The 14,611-nt window shown below is 34.6% G+C and overlaps 1 protein-coding gene across 36 annotated transcripts in view; it reads right to left on the reverse strand.

Annotated features, from left to right (window-relative positions):
- Positions 1 to 469: 469 nt before the first annotated feature.
- Positions 470 to 14,611, reverse strand: part of LOC115881991 — a 78,663-nt gene continuing 64,521 nt past the window's right edge. For 23 of the 36 annotated variants that reach the window (XM_030899762.1, XM_030899768.1, XM_030899763.1 and 20 more), the window contains 9 exons: positions 13,294 to 13,503; positions 13,000 to 13,209; positions 12,563 to 12,772; positions 10,646 to 10,843; positions 10,402 to 10,494; positions 5,084 to 5,260; positions 1,070 to 1,180; positions 917 to 1,006; positions 471 to 857 (listed from right to left, as the gene is read on the reverse strand). In XM_030899762.1, coding sequence (XP_030755622.1) covers positions 779 to 857; positions 917 to 1,006; positions 1,070 to 1,180; positions 5,084 to 5,260; positions 10,402 to 10,494; positions 10,646 to 10,843; positions 12,563 to 12,772; positions 13,000 to 13,209; positions 13,294 to 13,503 — 1,378 coding nt within the window. In that variant the 3' untranslated portion in view covers positions 471 to 778. Of the gene's footprint in view, positions 858 to 916; positions 1,007 to 1,069; positions 1,181 to 5,083; positions 5,261 to 10,401; positions 10,495 to 10,645; positions 10,844 to 12,562; positions 12,841 to 12,999; positions 13,210 to 13,293; positions 13,504 to 14,611 lie in introns of those variants that run through there. The other 13 variants (XM_030899799.1, XM_030899787.1, XM_030899777.1 and 10 more) reach the window with 7 other exon arrangements.

Genomic DNA, 14,611 nt, shown 5'->3' on the forward strand with positions numbered 1-14,611 from the left:
TGTGGTTACCCATTGTTTCGAACCATAAGTATTAAAAAGAAGAACGTTACTTGAAATCAGACCTCGACTTTGAGCTTGAAATCTGTGCTCTTTTAAGTCCTGAAATACCGAAAGGAAGAAGAATGCTGGTGGCGCCATTATAGAAAAAGTGAGAAAATCTTGGAACTAAAGCGTTCCCAAGGTTGCCAATATATTAGCGAAATCCGAAATCCTGAACCTAATCTAAATCAAGGTTTTTTAAGTCTAAAATGAAATGAACCATTACAAAATGATGAAAATCTAATAAACATATAAGTCAAACTTTTGTTTCTGCAGTAATAATATTTTCTTTTAGACACAGCAATATTTATACCGGAAAAATCGACCTTTCTGTTGGCAACCAAACCAACCAACCAACCTGTCCACAACCAAACCAAAACAACCGTTTTTACAGTTTTTAAATATATTTTAGATAATTCATACATGTCCTTATGTAAAATAAAGTTATAAAAAAAAAAGTTATATGAAACACACTTCATTTCACTTATAAAATTAGAAAATCATAATAAACTTGAATAGACAATATTTGGCGACATAATTCTGGATAAAGCTGAAAAATAGTATTAACAATGTGCTTATGAGGACTTTTCAATCCAAACTTGTTTTATTAATCTATGCGTAAAACTTTTATGGAAAATACCACAGCAACGAAATCAGTATAGAGCTTAAAATGATAAAAATATACATATAAAAATGAAACAATTCAGCTAATCAGATTTTTTGAATTATTAAGATTATGTCATGAAGATTCGGGTTGTAGAAGTTTTAAAATATCTTCAATTCTGACTTTTTCAGGTTCATCTACAATATCCCAGTCACTGGAATTAAATATTATTCATTAATAAACATACACAGTACAAAGTGTTAAAAAACTTACTAAAAACCATCTTGTATATCTTCGTCAGATTCTGTTTGCATAAAATCTTCTGATCTTATTACATTAGTTTCAGGTGGACATTCGACGTTTCTGGAAACAATTAAAAATATATTTGGAACAATATTACAAGTAAAAATATATTTAAAGACATACTGGGAATCATGGTGCATGTCTTCGCCCACAGCTGGAGCGCAATCATCAATTTCCATTTTTATAAAACTGTCTGTATTCTCTTCATTAGTTGTAGATATAGAGTCATCAGTTCTGAAAAAAATTAATTAAATACTCGTTGTACGAAGTAATCCAATAAAAAATCACTAGGAATTAAATGCAGTGGTGGCCAAAAGTATGGAAACTTTTTTAATTTGTCATTTATGCTGAGAAATTAAAATATGAAATAAAACGACTTATATAATCGTGACCTACAAATAATTTCCTGCAAAACCTAATACATTTAAATAAAAAATTACAGCTATCAAAAAATATATAAAAAATTATGAATATTTTCTTGGTCAAAAGTATGGAAACTTAAGAAGAATGTTTATTAAAATTCAAGATAATATAAAAATTACTCATATTTAGTGGAATATCCCTTTGAATTAATTACTTCTCTACATCTTCGTGGTATTGAATCGATCAATCTCTACTGGAAATGGTCGCCCATTCAGTTTTTAGCACTTCCCATAATTCATTTTTATTTGAAATAGAATGGTTTCGAATTTTGCTATCCAAATAGTCCCATAAATTTTCTATGGGGTTAAGATGTGGAGACTGTGAGGGCCAATCCATTAGTGGAACATTATGTTCATTTAACCAATTTTGAACAAACCGAGATTTGTGCTTGGGATCATTGTCTTGCTGGAACAACCATCTGAGTGGCATTTCTTCATCAGCATGAGGCAGCATATTATTCTCCAATATGTCTTTGTACAAAAAACGGTCCATTATCCCATCAATTTTAACAAGAGGACCAACACCTGAGCGAGAAAAACACCCCCATACCATTATACTCCCAACCCCATGTTTTACTGTGGGCATCTGGTACTTATGGCTGTACCGTGTACCTTTTGGTCTTCGGACATAATGTCTCCCGTCACTACCAAATAGTAGAAACTTGCTTTCGTCGCTAAACAGTACAGTATTCCATTTCTGTTAAGACCAGGTGAGATGATCTTGAGCAAATTTAAAGCGGGCCATCCTACTTTTCTTTGATATTAGTGGTTTCTTCACCGCAACTCTTCCAAAAAGTCCCATGTCATCCAACCTTCTTCTCACCGTGCGTGCAGACACCGATATTCCCCTTTCACTCATTTGTCGAGAAATGTCTGTGGATGTTTTTCTTGGATCTCCCATTGATATTCTCTTCATTACTTTCATTGTCCTGTTGCACAACTTTCTTGGTCTTCCTGACTTAAAAGCTATTGAAACGTTCCCTGTTTTATTAAATTTACGAATTATTTTCGAAACGGTGCCTTTTAAAATGTTTAAATTTTTACTTATTTGAATTTGTTTATAACCGCTCTTGTATAATTCAACTATTTTATTTTTTAAATCCGTAGAGAAATATTTAGACTTGGGCATGATGTTTATATTTATCTGAAGCAAATCGTACCGTTTATCAGCTTAAACTAAATAATTTTAATGTATTTACTTATGGTTTCCATACTTTTGGCTACAAGAAATCTATTGTTCTCCTACAAAAACTGCTAAACAGATTTTTTTCCCTGTGTAATTTTTGGAATATTTTTATTTGCTGATAAGCTGTTCATTTTTATATTCCTGAGAGTTTAAGCATAGCAATCTTTTCTGTGATATTTTAAAAAGTAAAAAGTTTCCATACTTTTGGCCACCACTGTATGTATAACTGCCTAGCCCCCAGAGCAGCAACAACTCAGTTTTAAAAAGTCTTAAGTCGTTTTTAAAATCAAAAGTCTTAATAGTCTAAGAGCTGGCTACATAAAAAACCTTATCATCGTTACATGGCTAATTTATTGTATGAAGTATCCTTTTGTGTAGCCATTATGAAATAGTCATGTCGGCCAGCGCGATCCCGGAGCTTACAGCGGGGGCAGCCAATCCGGTGTTTAACCATAGTAAATTTTTGTTATTTTTAATATAAAATTCAATTGAAGTGATTAAAAAGTACTCCCTCAATACAAAAAGAAATGCAACGAAGTTACAATTAAGGAATAAATAATAGATCAAATTCAACACAAATTTCACTGGTTTGAAATGACGCGTAGAAAATTGTGACGTCACCTATCAGCATTTGACTGAATAGTTGACAGAGGGCGCTCCAGCCTCTGAAGAATAATATTATGGCGTGTCTAGTTCTCTGCTACCGTATTTATACGCCATATATCTTAAAATCACGTTAGATTTTTCTATTTTTATTAAGATCGTTAAAAAATACGTTTTTTTGTGGGGTTATTCTTTATTACCCCGATATTAAATTTACTTTTATATTTTCCACTACTAGAAATTAAAACTTAAATTTTTATAATTAACAGGTTACTGCCATTTTTATCGAAGCATTAAACACTACCAAAGTTGTTCTGATGTTCGAGGCGTTCGAGGTTAGATTTGTATTTTGTTGATTTTGCGTTTGGCGTTAAATACTTTGAGTTTTCAATTTTGTTTTATTGTAGCTAGGGCTGCACCGAGTACCGAGTAGTTCGGTGCTCGGCCAGAATTTTAACCGAGTAGTATGTACCCGGTGCTCGGCCTTACTCGGCCGAGTAAGGCCGAGTAAAGTATAGTAATAGAAACAATCCATTTATGCATGTCCACAACAGATAGAAATGAGACATTTTAGCCACGAGAAAAATGTCTGTCAACAGTTTTGCACGTTTCTTAATAACAGAGAAAAGCTATTTTCGCAATTATAACACGTGTACCTTATAATATTTTTAGTGTCCAAATTTCACCCTTTCGATAGGCCGCCCCCGCTTTAAGCCCCGGGATCGCGCTGGCAGACATGACTATTTCATAATGGCTACACAAAAGGACGCTTCACACAAAAAATTAGCCATGTAACGATGATAAGGTTTTTTATGTAGCCAGCTCTCCGTCAATTTCAATATAAAGTTCAAATGACTTAAGTTTACCTAACCTAACCTAACTATAAATAGTACTAACTTAATGAACAGTGCTTTCCATAAAATCAGTAAAATGAAAAATATACGATATAATATAAATGTACTGATTTCTTTCGAAAATCGACAGCTATGAAACTATGAACTCTTCCCGGACACAAAAGGTACATTGTGAAACAGGAAATTGTAGAGAGAAACAAGCCCTATAACATATTATACAACATTTTAATGAACAGTGCTTTTCATAAAATCAATAAAATGAAAAATATACGAAATAAGAAATAATATAAATGTACTGATTTCCTTCGAAAATCGACAGCTATGAAACTATGAACTCTTCCCGGACACAAACGGTACGTTGTGAAACAGGAAATTGTAGAGAGAAACAAGCCCTATAACATATTATACAACATTTTAATGAACAGTGCTTTTCATAAAATCAATAAAATGAAAAATATACGAAATAATATAAATGTACTGATTTCTTTCGAAAATCGACAGCTATGAAACTATGAACTCTTCCCGGACACAAACGGTACATTGTGAAACAGGAAATTGTAGAGAGAAACAAGCCCTATAACATAGGATACAACATTTTAATGAATAGTGCTTTCCATAAAATCAATAAAATGAAAAATATAGGAAATAATATAAATGTACTGATTTCTTTCGAAAATCGACAGCTATGAAACTATGAACTCTTCCCGGACACAAACGGTACATTGTGAAACAGGAAATTGTAGAGAGAAACAAGCCCTATAACATAGGATACAACATTTTAATGAACAGTGCTTTCCATAAAATCAATAAAATGAAAAATATACGAAATAATATACATGTACGTATTTCTTTCGAAAATCGACAACTATCAAACTATGAACCCTTCCCGGACACAAACGGTACACTATGAGACAGGAAATTGTAGAAAGCTGACTTAAAATCAAATGATTTAAGTCATTAAAATCATTTAAGTCAAAAAAAAAACTTAAGTTTCCTGTGAGCTTCAAGCTCTGCTAGCCCCTAAATCAGATATTGCGCGTTTGTATAAAAATTATTATTTGACGCTACTTACTTGCGTTCACTATGAATACTTTTAATGTGTTTAAGCAAATGACGTTCGTAAATAAACAGGGCTTTACATATAGAACATTTATAATAATCTCCATTTTTTTTCGGGTTGTGACTGTCAATGCGTGACACGGTTGTACGTCGTGACACAATTTTTTCTGCTCGTTTATGCATGTTATACCTACAAAAAAATATTTATTTGTTAAAACAAACTGATATCTAATACAGTGTGTCGCCTCTTAAGCGACTCTTATTTAGTTATTTAGAGCCCTACAGTTGCCAATTCATCGTAGCTTTGTATTAAGTATTTTTATTTTATTATGAGATGCATTAACTTATGACATAGCATTACGTCATACACAGTTTATAGGCTTGGTGCATTTCATTTCATCAAATTCCGACTGCAGCGCTTCAAAAACCAGAAATTATCAATACATTATCAATATATTACTATATGATGCTAAGGACAATAAGACCTTCCACTCGGCAAGATGGCAGAAGGACTTCAATCCTGACCTCTGTTTCGTTAATAGGAACGACCGGAACCTTCCCCTCCCTTCCATTCGGAAAGTATTACATAAATTTCCAAACAGTCAACACAGACCAGTCCTTTTCACTGTAGGTGTTCAAGTTCCAGTAATTAGAACTGCTAAACTCAAGCGGTGGAATTCTAGAAAGGCAAACTGGAGCGTTTTCCAAGAAGCAGTTGAACTAGGAATTCAGAATCTGCCTGCTACAGTAAAGAGTTATAAGAAGTTTGTAAAGGTACTGATCAAATCAGCTAAGGAGAGCATTCCACGAGGCTTCCGTAAAGAGTATATCCCATGCTGGTCGAACGACACAGAGAACCTTAGGAGAGCATTCGAGGACACTGGCGATCCCCAAATTGCACAACAAATGATAGATTCCTTAGATTCTGCTAGAACGAAGAGATGGAGAGAGACTTCCGAAGGAATAGACTTTACCCACTCAAGCAGGAAGGGTTGGAACCTCCTTAGACGCCTTGGAGCTGCTGCCCCTCCACCCTTAAAAACACTAAGCATTCATCCAAACACAATTGCAGACCGGCTCGAGAAAGTATCCAAGATCAAGCAAGAAGATAGGGAATTTTCCAGAGAAATCAAAAAAGCTGTAACAACAACATCTCGCTCAATGCCTTCCGTCAGTGGTCGCATGATTTCTCCATGGATGACCTAAATAGCGCCTTAAAGAAAATGAAACAGGGGAAGGCTCCTGGCCCGGATGGCGTGTTTCCGGAGTTCCTAAAAAATCTCGGAAATTTAGCTAAACAATGGCTCTTGGACTTCTTTAATGACCTCCTTCGGACAGGCGAGATCCCCAGTGTTTTCAGACATTCGAAGATCCTTGCCATACTTAAACCAGGAAAACCGGCTGACGTCTCTTCAAACTATAGACCCATTGCATTACTTAGCATGACCTATAAACTGCTGGAGAGATTACTTTATAACAGAATCTCGCCATCAGTCGAAGACGTTCTTATCCAAAAACAGGCAGGTTTCAGAGCCAAGCGCAACTGCACTGATCAAGTTCTTGCTCTTTCCACTTTCATCGAAGCAGGTTTCCAGACGGGGATGAAAACTGCATGCGCATTCGTTGATTTATCATCAGCCTACGACACAGTGTGGAGAAAGGGTATGATGTACAAGCTCCAACAAATAATTCCCTGCAGAAAGATCACAAACCTCATACAGAACATGCTGAGCAACAGAAGAATAACAGTACATTTGAACGATAAAACTAGCTCCCCTCGCACATTTAATAATGGTCTCCCACAGGGGTCAGTACTCGCTCCACTTCTTTTCAACGTATATACAAATGACGTCCCGCCAACTACGGCTCATAAATTTATATACGCAGATGACATGGCACTGGCTACACAACATCAGTCCTTGGAAACAGGCGGCAACCAGCTTACGCGAGATCTTGAAATGCATGCATATTACAAGAAATGGTGCCTTAAGCCCAACCCGCTAAAATCGGAAACTGGGGCATTTCACTTGTCGAATAGGTTAGCTAAAGAGGAACTGAATGTATATTTTGGGGGAGAAAGAATTAGACACAACCAATGTCCAACATATCTGGACGTTTTTACACGACTTTATCCTATAATCAGCACATTACAAAAACCGACAGAAAATTAAATCCAGAAATAATATCTTGAGTAAACTCGCAGGAACTTCGTGGGGTGCGGATGGAAACACACTCAGAACTGACGCGCTGGCTCTAACTTACTCGGCGGCAGAGTACTGTGCCACCGGTATGGTACAAAAGTCACCACACGTATAAAATCAACGTGCAGCTCAATGAAGCTATGAGAGTTGTACCTGGGACATTAAGATCAACCCCAACAGTATGACTCCCGATCCTGGCGAATATTGCCCCCCCTCAAATTCGCAGAACAGCTATGGCACAAAAGGAGTGGATGAAGGCTTCCACCCAAGACGGCTTACCTATTCAACTGTCTATCAATCCTCCTCCTTCTAAGCGCCTGAAATCTCGCAACCCAATCTGAATGGACGACGAACTTAAGAGCGAGTACAATATGCACTCCAAATGGAACGAGCTTGTGGCTAGCAGTCTGGGAACACGCAACTTGAACTTAGTTGCCGATATATCGGGTGCCCTCCCGGGCATGGACCTTCCTCGTCATACCTGGAATCGTCTAAATCGTTTTAGGGTGGGTCATGGCAGATGCCGTGATATGCTTCATAAATGGGGAATTGAAGACTCACCAGCGTGCGACTGTGGCGCTCCACGACAAACGATGGAACACATTCTGACCGAATGTCCACCCAGAGCCTTTCCTGGGGGCATCCAGAACTTATTTTGCGCTACTTCTTCGGCAACTGACTGGATAAATGACCTCAATATAAATGTTTAATGTAAATTTTGTCCCTGACTACATATATGTTTTATATATACTTGTAATATTTTTAAGTCCTTATATTTCTCATGCATGTTTTCTTTTTTCTTTTACAACTATTTGTTTGTTTATATATGCTTATCTCTGTGTATGTTTATAGAATGTATTCACATATCCTGTATTTGTGCTTTTCGTACGAAATAAATAAAAAAATTACAGTTGAGGGTTGGAACCTTTTTAAATAGACATATAATGAGAGGATAAAATATAATTTGCAATATCAATGATATACTTTTTTTAATCAACTAGTGATTAAATGTTTTATGAACATCTTCTAAAATTATAATTATGTACCTTTAAAAAATTTCGTTATAACCGAAATAGTCCCAATTATGCCCCACTAGCAAAACTGGTGGTTAAAACTATGCTCGCTACCGTAGTTGAACTGATCTAAAAAGTTTTTTTAACTGGAATAATAAATTATAATTAAAGTTAAACCTTCTGAAGATTTCAAAATATTTACTTTTTTATTTTTATTTTTAGAATTTTCACAAATTATACTTCCTAACACCGTTAGAATAATTAAATAATAAATCTTTCGTATTCTCGCTATTTAAACCCGGGTATTTGTTTATGCTAGTTTTTTACGATATTTTCCGATGGTGGCAGCACCGGCGGAGAATCCACCAAGCCTATAGGTTCTAAGGTAATAAGAAAATAAGTCTGTCCAACAAGTCAGGGAAAGATTTGACAGACCTAATTACAAACCTATCTTGTTTTTTTAACTGTTTTTTTTTTATTTTCCGTTAACACGGCAATGCATCTCTGTAGTGTTGGCATGCCTCTCAAGAAAGTTATAGTAGCAAGTCTTGTTATTTTAATCAATAGTTATCAAGAGTTAGGTGAAGTCTGCATTTTCTTTATTTGGTGTAATGGTGTACTCAATACGATCTAGGGCGCCATCACAGTTGGAGCTAATAGCACGGCATATAAATCAATCGGCAGGCTAACTCGCTTTGGCGGGAACGCTACGCGCATATCCTCGCGCACGCCGCCATTTGCGTTTCCATCAGCAGAAAGTAACCAGTGTCGTAGTTTTTTCAGCGACAACACACAGGTACGGTAGATTCGAGTCAGTAGCGTGCGGCTTAATTTATTTTGATATTTTCTTGAGTGATATATTTTGTTTTTGTTGTTTTATTTTTGTTTATTATGTGATATATTTGGTTTTTCTAGTTTTATTTTCGTTTCTTATGTAATATGATTTGTTTTAGTAGTTTTATTCTTGTTGTTCAATAAAAGTTTCTTTCTGTTTCCTAGAGATCCTATTAGGTATGTATATATGTGATTAATTATTTTAACATATCTTAGTTGTGAAAAAAACAGTAGTATACATATTAGGACATTCAGCTAAATACGAAGACCTAATTAAAAATCTTAACAAACTTTAATATTAGTAAGATTTATTGTTAAATATTTAGTAAAATTTAATGTTGTATCTAGACATTAAAAATTAAATTTAAAAATCATTATATTATTAATTTAAATATAATTATAAAAGTAAACAAAATGAGTATATCGAAAATAAGTTAACAATACATTTTGAAGATATAAATAAGGCCCACAAAAGTTGTCTTCTGTTCATTTTGAATTTAAAATGTTTACCAATTCACTTTGTAACCGTATAAAATACAATGCGGTACCTACTTTGTTTCCTGCCATGAAAAAAAATAGATTTTTCTCAAAAAAAATTGTGGATTTGTTAATTTGTGAAATTTGAATATTAATAAAATTTGCTACGCCCATTGATGGGCATAATTTGTACGTAGCCTCTTTACATTGTTCAATAAATATTTTATTGGTATTTCTTTAATTCTTGTTTGTAACTCCTGGCATGTTTTTGTTAGTTTCATGTTTTTTAATTTTAATTATCTATTCTCTACAGTGAAATATTTAATTAATTTTTTCATTTTTACTTTTCGAGAAGTATGCGCGGTTAACGAATCATTTGTTTGGACAAAAGTATTGTGTAAATAAAATTCAGTTTCAGTCAATTACAGTATTTTTTTAATACGACCCTGTCTAACAATAGTTTATTTTCTGAGAAATTTTTTGATACGTTTTAATCCGGCCCTGAGTAGGAAACGATAATGGAGCTGTCAAGGTCAAATTTTATAGAAATTTAAAACAATGGAATCTGAGCAGAGTTAGCCTGCCGTGTGATTTATATGCAGTGCTAATAACTTGAGTGAGTGTATGATCTAAGACATAATTTTTATATTAACAATCAACTTACAGGGAATGAAAAGAGCAACTTTTAAGGTGATACTCTAAGCTAGATTTTTTGTTTTCTCTCGTTAGACAGACTATATACTGAGTTACTTAGAACATATGTTACTTAATATGACAATATCAAAGTAGATAAATAAGAAACTTACTGCTGTAACTTATCATCAGATGCTTCGCTATTTTGAACACGTTTTCCATCTTCATCGTCTTTTGCGCCGATAACTTCAACAGTAGTGGCTTCGCTGTAATGTAATAAAAATTAAATTAATATTTTTCTTGGTCCGCGGGGTTTTTCATGCTACATCGCAAATTTTGCTCCAGTTTTGAGCGCTGTTTGACATCTTAACTTAACCGACACAGCATAAAAATTATTATTAGATACTCCCTACTTACTTGCGTTCACAATGATTAATTTCAAGGTGATTAAGCAAATAATGCTCGTAAATAAACCGGGCGTTGCACATAGAGCATTTATAATACTTTCCCTCTTTTTTCGCTTTGGGTCTGTCAGTGGGGGGTTTCAAAATGTTTTTACGTTGTCTAGTCTTGAAATTACGTTGCGACACCTTTTCTTCTGCCCCCTTATTCAAACTACAAAAAAATTATATTCTTAAAACAAACTAGAGGTGGGAATTCTAGTTCCTTGGGAGGAACTAGTTCCTTAGTTCTAGTTCCTCCAGGGGAATAGTTCCTCAAACTAGGTCTTTAGTTCACAATAGTTCCCGACTAACATTGGCATCCCTGTTGCATACTAATGGGTTTCGTTGTCAGTCAGAACTATTCACAGTATGATCTGTATAATTTTAGTAATGTACGAAATATAACGAGACGTGTAATTGTGTATGTTAAAAACATATAGGTAAGTTTTATTGCAGATAAAAAAAAATAAAAAATAAACAAAAATATACAAAAATTTTACGAAAAATTGCATTTTTCCTCACTTCAAGATTTTTGTTTTTGTCTACAAATTTAGAATGTATCTACTTCGTTTTATAAGATATTTCTTAATTTTAGGGATCTAAAGTGAACTGGAATGTCCGTAGCGCCGCGCGATCTCGATCGGGGCGCGTTCGCTCCAGCCGTCGCGCTCCTAGAGTTGTAGTTCCCTGTCGCGAACAGAAGTAATTGCTGTAACTGGGCATCGACGCTCGACATCGGCGGCAACCTACTTCGCTCCAGCCGTCGCGCTCCTAGAGTTTTAGTTCCCTGTCGCGAACAGAAGTAACTGCTGTAACTGATTATCGACGCTCGACCTCGGCGGTCACGTACTTCGTTCCAGCAGTCGCTGGAGTGCTTCTAGGGTTTCGGTTTTACCTGTCGCGATTCGTCGCGTCGCCGTCACGTATTATATATCGGTCACAGCCTCGATCCCGGAATAAGTTCTGAGGAACTAGTTCTTTGAGAAACTAGGAACTAGTTCCTTTCATTCCGGGGTCGGAATAGTTCATTGGAACTAGTTCGTTCACGAACTACACACCAGGGTTCAGAAGTAGTTAATTAAGACGTAATTTACCTGATTAACTACATGTAGTTTTTCTTCAAAAACTACGTCTTTTCCCGTTCATTAGCTACATGGAAACTACGTTAATAGACTATGTATTGATATTATGAATAGTTTTCCTTTGTATGAGGTGTAATAGAGATAATATGATGTAAATATTATATTTAAAGCCATATTTCTTCTGTTTTCTTAAATTCATTATGTGTTTTTAAAGCTTCAACTTATTATAACCTCACCTCAAACTTTTGATATTTAACATAGGTTCCATAAACTACACCCTCTACATAAACTACATTAACTACATGTAATGTAGTTTATGTAGTTTTTAAAAGTAACATGTAGTTTTCCGAACCCTGCTACACACCTCTAAAACAAACTGATGTCTAATACAGACTCTTATGTGACTCTTATTTAGTTATTAAAAGCCCTACACTAGTTGTCTATTGATCGTAGGCAGGAAACGGAAAAAGACGTAGTTTTTGAAGAAAAACTACACGTAGTTAATCACGTCTTAATTAACTACTTCCGAACCCTGCGTGGAAGTGGCGATCGATAACATTTGCCTATATAATTTTACCTATAAATGATGTAAAGCAAATAAGAAAGGGCGTGTATGTATTTTTATTTCTACAATTTATGCCCATGTTATAAGGCCATAAGCTGACATCTTAGACTTTCAATCAGTCAGACTTTTAGTCGCAATCTTGACAAGTAAAAATAATGCTAGCTACAAATAACAAGCAATATAGCGCTGGGAGGTTAAAATCAATAATATCCACGAAATAACTCTTAAACAAAAATAAATTTACCTCAGATCAGTATGATAATACTTAAGGTGCCATTGTAAGGCTTGTTTTTGTATATATGTTTTGTTGCAATGTAGACAAGCAAACTTCTGTCGTTCTTCCGGTGGCAAGTGAATATTATTGTGTCTGTTAAGACAAGACTTAGAAGGCGTTTGGTAGCTACATGTGGAACATCTATAGACCTTTATCTGCAATTCCTTCAATGCCTTCGCCCTAAGAGTATTACGGTCTTGTAAGAAATTTTACAATAATTCTGTTTCTAGTATCTATGTATAATAATTCTTAAACAAAAAAAAAATACCTTGAATCAATATGATTATTCTGAAGGTGGCATTGTAAGAGTTAATAATAATGCTAGCTACAAATAACAAGCAATATACCGCTGGGAGGTTAAAATCAACAATATCCACGAAATAATTCTTAAACAAAAATAAATTTACCTCAGATCAGTATGATGATACTTAAGGTGCCATTGTAAGGCTTGTTTTTGTATATATGTTTTGTCGCAATGCAGACAAGCAAACCTCTGTCGTTCTTCAGGTGGCAAGTGAGTGTTCTTGTGTGTGTTAAGATGGGACTTATATGGCGTTTGGTAGCTACACATGGAACATCTATAGACCTTTTTGTGCGATTTCTTCAATGCCTTCGCCCTAAGAGTATTACAGTCTTGTAACAAATTTTACAATTCTATCTCTAGTATCTATGTATAATAATTCTTAAACAAAAAAAAATACCTTGAATCAATATGATTATTCTGAAGGTGGTGTTGTAAGCTTTGTTTTTGTATATATGTTTTGTCGCAATGCAGACAAGCAAACATCTGTCGTTCTCCAGGTGCCAAGTGAATTTTCTTGTGTTTGCTAAAATTGAACTTATATGTTGTTTGGTAGCTACATGTGCAACATCTATAGATCTTTTTCTGCGATTCCTTCAATGCCTTCGCCCTAAGAGTATTACAGTCAGGGTTCGGAAGTAGTTAATTAAGACGTAATTTACCTGATTAACTACGTGTAGTTTTTCTTCAAAAACTACGTCTTTTCCCGTTTATTAACTACATGAAAACTACGTTAATAAACTATGTATTGATATTATGAATAATTTTGCTTTGTATGAGTGGTCTAAATAATATGATGTGTGAATATTATATTTAAAGTCATATTTCTTCTGTTTTCTTAAATACATTGTATTTTCTAAAGCTTCAACTTATTATAACCTCACCTCAAACCTTTGATATTTGAAAGTTACATACATAGGTTACATAAACTACACCCTCTACATAAACTACATTAACTACATGTAATGTAGTTTATGTAGTTTTTAAAAGTAACATGTAGTTTTCCGAACCCTGCCTACGATCAATAGACAACTACTGTAGGGCTCTTAATAACTAAATAAGAGTCACATAAGGGTCTGTATTAGACATTAGTTTGTTTTAGAGGTGTGTAGAAGAATTATTATACATAGATACTAGAAATAGAATTGTAAAATTTGTTACAAGACTGTAATCAGGGTTCGGAAAACTACATGTTACTTTTAAAAACTACATAAACTACATTACATGTAGTTAATGTAGTTTATGTAGAGGATGTAGTCTATGTAACCTATGTATGTAACTTTCAAATGTCAAAGGTTTGAGGTGAGGTTATAATGAGTTGGAGCTTTAGAAAACACATAATGCATTTAAGAAAACAGAAGAAATATGGCTTTAAATATAATATTCACATCATATTATTTAGACCCCTCATACAAAATGAAAATTATTCATAATATCAATACGTAGTTTATTAACGTAGTTTTCATGTAGTTAATGAACGGGAAAAGACGTAGTTTTTGAAGAAAATAACGTAGTTAATCAGGTAAATTACGTCTTAATTAACTACTTCCGAACCCTGATCGTAGATGTGTTTCAAGTAGAGTACTCGATTATTGAAATAACCGACATCGCTCGATTATGAACGAGCGATAAAAGTGACGAGTACAAAGCGACGAAGTACTTACAACAAGCGACGGGTGAAAACCCGTATTTTTAAATACGAGTGATATTTCGCTCGA

This window comes from Sitophilus oryzae, unplaced genomic scaffold, assembly GCF_002938485.1.
Source record: "Sitophilus oryzae breed Bouriz unplaced genomic scaffold, Soryzae_2.0 scaffold_1745_pilon_pilon, whole genome shotgun sequence".
NCBI lineage: Eukaryota > Metazoa > Arthropoda > Insecta > Coleoptera > Curculionidae > Sitophilus > Sitophilus oryzae.